The sequence below is a fragment of the Cibotium barometz genome, chromosome 27, assembly GCF_041138505.1.
Source record: "Cibotium barometz isolate CiBa-2024 chromosome 27, ASM4113850v1, whole genome shotgun sequence".
NCBI lineage: Eukaryota > Viridiplantae > Streptophyta > Polypodiopsida > Cyatheales > Cibotiaceae > Cibotium > Cibotium barometz.
The window spans coordinates 18,621,771-18,630,413 of NC_141072.1; the positions used below are offsets into that span (position 1 = coordinate 18,621,771).

The window sequence follows — 8,643 nt, forward strand, 5'->3', positions numbered from 1 at the left end:
ACTCTTGTATTCCACTCATTTCTTATCATTGTCACCAAGTACTTTCCAACATTGAGCTTTGTCTCTCTTGCTCTGTGAGCTTTTCTATCTCAATGTGTGTGCATGTGTGTTTGTGTGAGTGTGCAAAGCATCTTCTCCCTTATCCAACATGATTGTGTAGTACTTATTGTTAAAAATGACTAGTTTTCACACTAGTCGGTCAAACGTAAAATTGGTCCGACCTCTATTATCAGTATTAAGAAACTATATACACTAAGTTTGTAGACTTTCCCTATTTGACATTTAGCACACATGTGGTAAGGCTACTTTATATGTTCCAGCACTATCTTACAAAAATTTAAGTGTCCGTTCACATGGGTAAGATGGTGAAGTGCCTTATGGTAGGTTAGGCGATTAAAACCATGTTAACCAACGGAGTGATTAACAAGGGTGAAGGCCATGCACCCCAAAAGAAGAAGATAGATACCATCGTCAGCAAGAAAAAAGCAACAAATAAGTAATAATAACCCACAAGTTAAAGATCAAAAGAAACAAATTAGTGCAATGAAGCTAACCGGGCACATAAACAAAAGAAACAAATCAGTGCAATGAAGCTAACCGGGCACATAAATAAAAGAAACAAATCAGTGCAATGAAGCTAACCGAGCACATAAACAAAAGCTGAGCACAAGTCCCAGCCAAGAAGATAAACAACAAAACTAACACCGCAAGAATTCAAGTGCATTTGAGAAAGCCAATGAGAGCCTGGGAAGGCACATGGGGTGAAGAGAACTGGAAGGAAAGTTAGAGTTTGTGCACATCCTAGTGTGAATCCCTGATAAGCAAAAACATGAGCATCGGTAACAAAAAGCAACACCAAATCTGCTTTTAGCAAAGTGCATTGCTGACCCAACAACTATTTTAGTAAATTGGTAAGTGAGGTACAATTTTCTCAACCCTCCTTTTAATAATTACTTGACTCCCCATTTGATGCGTGGGTAGAGCCCTCTCACGTATGATAGAGGTGGTATAACTGGGATTGTTTGTAGGTACATCACCCAAAAAGTTCAAACATAAAACAACTGAAAAGTCCAAAAGCAAATCGCCCTACATCTAAACTACGTGTAAACCAAAACCAGCTTTTACTTTCCAACATACCCTTGTGAGTTGCCAGTTTACCTTAAACCACTCTTCACACATATCATATTGCCATCAACAGTTATATCCATAAACCCGAGCACTTTGCTTGACCACAATGTCCATCTAGCGCCAATCCTTGCACCTATGCCTCTCGTTGCCCACCACGCCCAATGGTCTCAACTACACCTTGAGCTAGACATTCCATCATATCGGTTTTACAAGCATCGTCAATGCAGCATGCCAACTCTTCGTGCATGCTTGCTCTTTAAACCAAGTGTCTTGTTTTTTCTTCTTCATTGACTCGTACTTTGTCTTCATTGAGTCTTTTCCTTGCTAGGTCTAGCCCTCTTTCTAGCTATAAATTACAATTTTGACATCTGCGCACTTACAAGGGCTAAAGGGCTACTAGCCTTCCATCCATGCATGGCACGCAAGGACTTTGTAAAGATGTCCACCTTGCCCCAATAAAATGGGCATCCAAATCACGGTCTATGTAGCCATCAAATCCATGCACCATGTTCGAATTATCTGAGCCTCAGTGGTGTGGGATTGTCTAGGTTGTTTTGGTGTGAACACCCTCTAGGGTGTGAATGCCCCTTCTTAAGAGTTAGGTCAAAAGATAAAGACCTTAGTGCCTATAAATACATTGTACATGATGTGAGTATTATCATCTAATATAATCATTGTGTTCATTGGTAATCTCTCTCGTACTTGAGCTCTATGGCTTCTCTCTCTCTCTCTCTCTCTCTCTCTCTCTCTCTCTCTCTCTCTCTCTCTCTCTCTCTCTCTCTCTCTCTCCCCCCTTTAACCCTTATACCTATTTACCATAACTTGAGTTCCATCTCCTCTTCCCCTCAAGCCTCACCTCCCACTTGCACACATCTTCAACATGAAGATCTTCCATCCTCCATAGCTCTTCCAAAGCCTTGGGATGCCCCCAAAGGATTCACTTCTCATAGAAATTGGACATCACTTGCGTGCATGAAACTCATAAAAAACCCCTATTTATGTTTCTCTATAAAAACAACTATATCCCTTTCTAAGCTTATGATTCTTAATTATGAAACTTAAGTACCCCCTATTTAAGGTTTAAAAATCAAATAGTAGGGATTATTGTAACACATGTGGAAAGATAAAGCCCATGTAATTAGCACGGGTATAAGTGCTAGAAGCACAAAGGCCTACATGTGCCCTCCTAAAATTGTTTCCATGGGTGGTCACTTAAAATACTGGTAAACTTATCAAGTTTTCAACCTACACCACTAGATCACATATTCTGAACTACAAGTAGAAACCAATCCCCTGCTTCCATTCTCCACTACTCCCACCCTCCTCCCCCCTCCCCCCCATAAGATCCCCCTAACTTATAAGCTTAATCCTACACTTCAAAAAACCCCCTCCCTTATGCTCACGTGACACCATAAGTTATGGCTTGTGAATCCCCTAGGGGGATGCCCTGATTCTAATATGTTATTAGAGCCATGCAAGCTCATCGTTCATCTTGTGTTTTCTACATGTGAAGGTTGCCATTGTCTCATCATCACCATCTTCAACATAATCTACATTTTGATGCTACAACCATCCAACTTCTACATCACATATACCTTTTATGCCACAGTTGCCTATCATCAGGGCTACCTAAAGATTATCACCAACATGCCTTGCATCTGACTATGGATTGCTCTTAGATTTACTAATTAACCTCGCATGCCAACTTCATGGCATATATTGAAACATAAACACCTATGAGACTTGGCAACAAGCACCATTAACATGGGTGATACAAGGATGAAGTCACCATTAGGAAGGGGGTACGTTAACCATTTCATTGTTTTGCCTGCTCATTGCACTTTACCATCTTACTACTTGAATGGGCACCTATCTTTTGTAAGATGGCACTGGAACATATAAAATGACCTTACCATGAGCTTAATGCCAAATAGGGACTTCGTGTAGATACTTGCTTAAGACTAGCAATAATGGTTAGACCATTTTTAAGCTTTGGTTAGCCTAGTGTGAAAACTAGGCTAAGGCTAGTAATAGTGGTTAGACCATTTTTAAGTTTTGGTTAGCCTAGAGTGAAAACTACTCACTTGTATATAAGTTGATTTTGATAATACGCAATGCACATTAATTCTCTTGCAATAGAATACTTGTGAGTTCTCCCTCTTACTCTCTTCCTTACTTGTGTTCTATTAGATTCTTGTATGCTATATGGTTTTCTTACTTGAATAGGTTTGCTTTATAGGCTTCTCCCTCTCATGAGAGCTTCTTCTCCAGTCACCTTTTGCATGAGAGAACCACCATGAAGGCCATTCTCTTCTTGCCTCCATCTAGGCAAAGAGAGCTCTTTCTTCACCCCATATAGCCATGGAGCATTTATCAGCGGGGTAAGGATGCAACAGGCGAGCTAGCACATAATGGGGAGTTGCATTTGTAGCTTGAAGGCAAGACCCAACAACACTAGATTCGACAAGGCTAAGACCCAACAACACTGGATTCGACAAGGCTAAGGTCCACCAACAACATTGGAGTTGCATTTGTAGCTTGAAGGCAAGACCCAACAACACTAGATTCGACAAGGCTAAGGTAAACTCTTGACTTGAACAACCACTAAAGGAGGTTTTTTTTACAAGTTTAGTATGTAGGGTCAAGAATCCTGAAAACATAAGAATGTGGAAAGAAATTTCTTAAGTATACACCTCTTTATTTCTATTGCAAAACTTTCAAGTTTCATGGAACATTCTATAGTGTGTCTTTTTTCTCAAATTTTAGAGGCATGTTTTAGAAAAATAAAGGTTGTGAGCTCTTCTATGCTCATATGAAAGGGGCCAAAACCAATTCGACATTTGTCACAAAAGAAAACGACATGGAAGGAAACAATACTCTATTTGTTTATGTGCTATGGACCTCGAAGTAGTAGAACTTTTTAGAAACATAAAAGTGGTGTTGTCTTATGAATGTACACAAGGGTACCCTATTTAAGCATATTGCATTCTTGGGTCTTTATTGAAAATGTTGTATTCATAAATATGGGTTGTATGTCCTTATATATAGAAATGAGATGGAGCAAGGCACCTCTCTTTTAGAGGGAAAAGGTAGTTGCTTTTAAAAGATATCCTGAAAGGGGATGGAATGAAAGAGCTTTGTTTGAGGACATGATATGGTGTACATGGTGGAATGATAAACACATTACGTAATGTGAATAGTTGTTTGCTCAGTTCACATCAATATGTCTCTAAGAAAACGATTACTCACAATGTCTTCTTAAATACACAGTCATGCGTGATCTTTATAATAAGAAATGATACCCCACATTTACATCATTGGTTTTCACTTGATTTAAGTTTGATTTGTTGAGTAGGGTTTGTAGGGGGTTGCAAGTAAGACTCTTGATTTAGAAGCTAGGTATGGGCCAAGCTAGTAGGGTGGTAGGTTCTTTGTTTCTTATCAGATGGTGGTTGTATGTGTGTGTCACACACAACGAGAGAGAGAGAGAGAGAGAGAGAGAGAGAGAGAGAGAGAGAGAGAGAGAGAGAGAGAGAGAGAGAGAGAGAGAGAGAGAGAGAGAGATTTTGTCAAGTAGAAAGGTTTAAAGATGACCATTATGTCCATTGTGATCTAGCGTTAAGGGTGTACCCTATTTTTGAAAAATCCATTGTGTATAAAACCTAAGCCCGTTTCACACTTACTTTTAATCCATCCATATATACAGCTCTAAGGTCCTTTACATAAGTGTCACAAAATAAAACAAAACAAAGATTAATCAACAATCTCCATTGCTTATTAGCTACAAAATTGGGAGTGCATAAACCACATTGTGAGATGTAAAGATCTCAAGGGTGATCCCCATGGCCTTTGTGATGGGGTTCGGGGTCTTTATGCACAATTGGAAGAGGGGGCGAATCCCTACCAAAGGGGGAGATCCCCTCGCTCATTCTCATACACAATCTCCTTGCTCATTCGAGAAAGGGGGAGGGGGGGGATGTGCTTGAGTCTGTGTAAGTACCCTCATAATGTTCAATATAGTGGGGGTGAGGAGCTTAGAAACCAAGTTTTAGAGGGGGTGTTCTTCAAGGGATTGTAGGGGTGTGGGGTATTAGGGTGTGGATGATGAATATATCCAGAATTAGTGAAATTTTAAAATAAGGGGTAGGCCGGGTAGCCCGCGCTAAGGGGGCCATCGGACGGCTCAGAGAGGGCGAATAACGGACGGCTTAGATGTTTACACGTCATCATCGTCTTCTTCATGGGGCCAAAAGTCACTGAAGTGGTTACCCATTCAACTCTTGAGAACCCAAAGCTTTTGTCAGACGAAAGAAGGAAAGAAAAGAAAAAGAAGAGTGCCCTTTCTTCTGCTTTGCCCTTTCCTTTCCGAGCTTGCTCGCCATAGCTCTCTTTCTGTGTAGCTTTCTCTTCTCCTTTCCCTTTGCTTGCCCCTCTTGCTCTTGCTTTGCATCAGATTTGAGCAATGTCAGCCCCCAAATCCTCCAAAAGCCCCTCTACCTTCGACCTCCTCAGGTGGTCAGATGAGCCCGCCCAGCCAGCTGCCCAAACTCCTGTCCGCCAACAGGTGAGAAACGAGAACCGCTCCCTCCCTGCAAGAAAAGAAGCTTTGGGTTCTTAAGATTTCGTTCTGTAATTTCACTGTTGTTTTTTGCGTTTTGAAATGCAGCCCACAGGCGGCATTAGCTCCATCTTACTGGGTGCAGCCCTGACTCCAGAAGAAGCTGAAGCTTTGAACAAGAAGTATTTTTGCTACTCTCCCTGAACAGTGCCCTCCGTAAAATCTTAGCTTAAGCTGAGTAGGCAAGAGGATTACATTAATTTAGTTATATTTTGCCCAAATCTTATTTTTTTTTACTGCTTTGACTTCGGAGGTGAAGTTTTCTGAGTTTTTTGTCCCTGTTTTAGGAAGCCCAATTCCGAGATGAAGAAGAGGGAAATGACTGGAAGTGGCATCTTCTCTCAGGAGGATGACCTTGATCCCAACACCCTCACTGCAGACAAGCCCACGGTTCGTGTTCATCAGGTGAGCAAGAATCGAAAGAGCAGGTTTTGTGGTAGGTTTTGTGTGTGCGTGTGTGCGTGTGTGCGTGTGTGTGTGTGAGAGAGAGAGAGAGAGAGAGAGAGAGAGAGAGAGAGAGAGGCTTTTTGTGGTGGATTTCCTTTCCCTTTTGTGCTTAATTGGAGAAGATTGCTAAAATGTTTTTTATTTGGGGTGTGGGTGAGTCGGATTGTCTTTAACTGGGTGCACTCTTTGCTGATACTTTTAATCTATCTGCAGCCTGCTGGTGGGGTGAGCCAGATTTCATTTGGTGTGGAGGGTTCCATCTCTCCCAAAAAACCCACATCATTGCCCGAGGTCGCCAAGCAGAGGGAGCTGAGTGGAACCCTTGAGACGCCAACAGAGGAAACCCCATCCAGGAAGCCCACTTCAACTGCCAAGGTCAAGGAGCTGGTAGGCAGCAACATTTTCGGGCCCCCTCCTGATGTGCAGCCCAGATCTCTGTCCCGCAGCCTCGAAAGCGCAGATGCTACCACCTCCCTTGCAGACCCTTCATTGAACCCTCCCAAGGTATGCCATCTCTAATCATTGTGAGTGTACATATGTATTTGCATCCAAAATCACCACTGTTTGGAACCCCCATTGGAACCATTACTCTTTTGAAGATCATCATTGTATATATAAGCAGACTTTCTTGTACTTTATGTATGTTCTGCATGCAAGAGCATGCAGTCTTAGGCTGGTTATACATAATTCCGTCTGCCGTATGAGCGGCAATCAGGATTTCCTGTCCAATGCTAATTGACAGCCCTGTCGTGGGGCATACTCTGTGTAACCAGACTTTCCGTCCACCCTGGTGTTTGCATGGCTTACACTCATCTTAATAGTCCAAGAGTGTCACTTTGTATGCATCCTCAGCATTGCATAGTATGCGAGTCTTCGCGAGCCACATTAGCTCTGTGGCAGTCTCATTGCAGGAACATACATGTCTGCCTCATCCATCATAAATATAAAGCATTGCTTTTGAGATTGAAATTGCATTGTGCCTTTGAATCAAATAAGACCTTTTCTGTGCAGTTTGTGGGCCCTAGTCTTGCTGCTTTTGGTGAGGAGGACCTGGATCTGTCGGCCAAGAAATCGAACACTCACAAGGTGGCTGAGCTCTCCGGAAACAACATATTCAAAGAGGATGCTCCTCCATCCCTGGCAGAGAAGACGTTGAGTGTCGCCAAGCGCAAAGAGATGACCGGCAGCGATATTTTTGCTGATGAAAAGCCTGTCATTAGAGAGCATCTAGGTGGCATTAGAAAGCCTCCTGGTGGTGGAAGTAGCCTTACACTAGTGTAGGTAGGTAGGGAGAGAGAGAGAGAGAGAGAGAGAGAGAGAGAGAGAGAGAGGATCCTAGTTGTGCCCCCTGTAGATGTACTAACCTCACTGATCTGGATTGCCACAAAAAATGGTGTATGGTGGGTGGCTATATGGAATTTCACATCGCATGAAATCATGTTCTTTGTTTTGTGATCTCTTTGTGGAAGGTGGATTTGATTGTATTGGAGGGGACATCTCATCAAGGTCTTTTGACCTAAAATGTTCTTTTTTTCTTTAAATTTAAAAATTGAATCTTTCGTGGGATTGGAGCTGTTTTATTGTAGCTCTTTTGGGAATTTTGGTGGTAGATCTTTTTGCCAATATGCTTCATGCTTTGGTAAGTAGACTAATGGAGGCTCCTTACAAAATGGGGCTTTAAAGTGTCAAAATATGCTTAGTAGCTTAATTACACTTTATGTTGGGAATTAGTGGGAATCAGGAGTCTGCTTTAGATGTTCCAAAAGAGGATTAAGATGGGCGAGAGAGGGTTAAGTATCAGATTCTGTTGTAACAGCTTATTTCATTCACTCTATGGTGGGGTCATCAATGTGAAGATTGCATCATTGAATATGGTTTGGGTTAAACCTATGATTAGGAAGAGATTATCCGTTTACTTTGGCATCTTAATTATACTTTCAGATTGCTTGTGAAGAGTTGTAACTTAAAGTTTAAAAAAAGCCTAAAGGTATATGCTATAAGCTGGGTGGGCCTCCTGGCAGGTGTATGCTGGAAAAAGGCAAGAAGTTCCACTTTGTTCAAAAAAACTGAAAAAGGTGCTGTTTCCAACGGTATATACACAAGAGCCCATATTCCGTACACAAACCAATGAAGCTATCTGCAATGAAAGCCTAGTGGGCCAGGCAAGCATTCATAAACATGCATTCACATGGACTGTGCCCTTGGTCCTGCCCCATGGTAGCATCCCCTTGGAACTGAACTGAAGGTTGCCATATGCTCACAAGAAGGTCAATCAAAATTCTGCCTTTTATTGGAAGGGCTAGGTTTACACCCTGTAAGAACCAACTTAAAGAGAGAGAGAGAGAGAGAGAGAGAGAGAGAGAGAGCCTACTTGAAGGGCTAGGTTTACACCCTGTAAGAACCAACTTAGACTTAGAGAGAGAGAGAGGGAGAGAGAGAGAGAGCCTACT

At 42.0% G+C, this 8,643-nt stretch overlaps 1 protein-coding gene across 1 annotated transcript; it reads left to right on the forward strand.

Moving 5' to 3' along the window:
- The first annotated feature begins 5,395 nt into the window (after positions 1–5,395).
- On the forward strand, positions 5,396–7,759 carry LOC147623129 (uncharacterized). Its single transcript, XM_086821195.1, has 5 exons — positions 5,396–5,692; positions 5,795–5,868; positions 6,034–6,151; positions 6,407–6,697; positions 7,205–7,759. Exons 1-5 carry the CDS (start codon positions 5,591–5,593, stop codon positions 7,472–7,474), a joined length of 855 nt encoding a protein of 284 aa, XP_086677321.1. The 5' UTR covers positions 5,396–5,590; the 3' UTR covers positions 7,475–7,759.
- Positions 7,760–8,643: the final 884 nt, after the last annotated feature.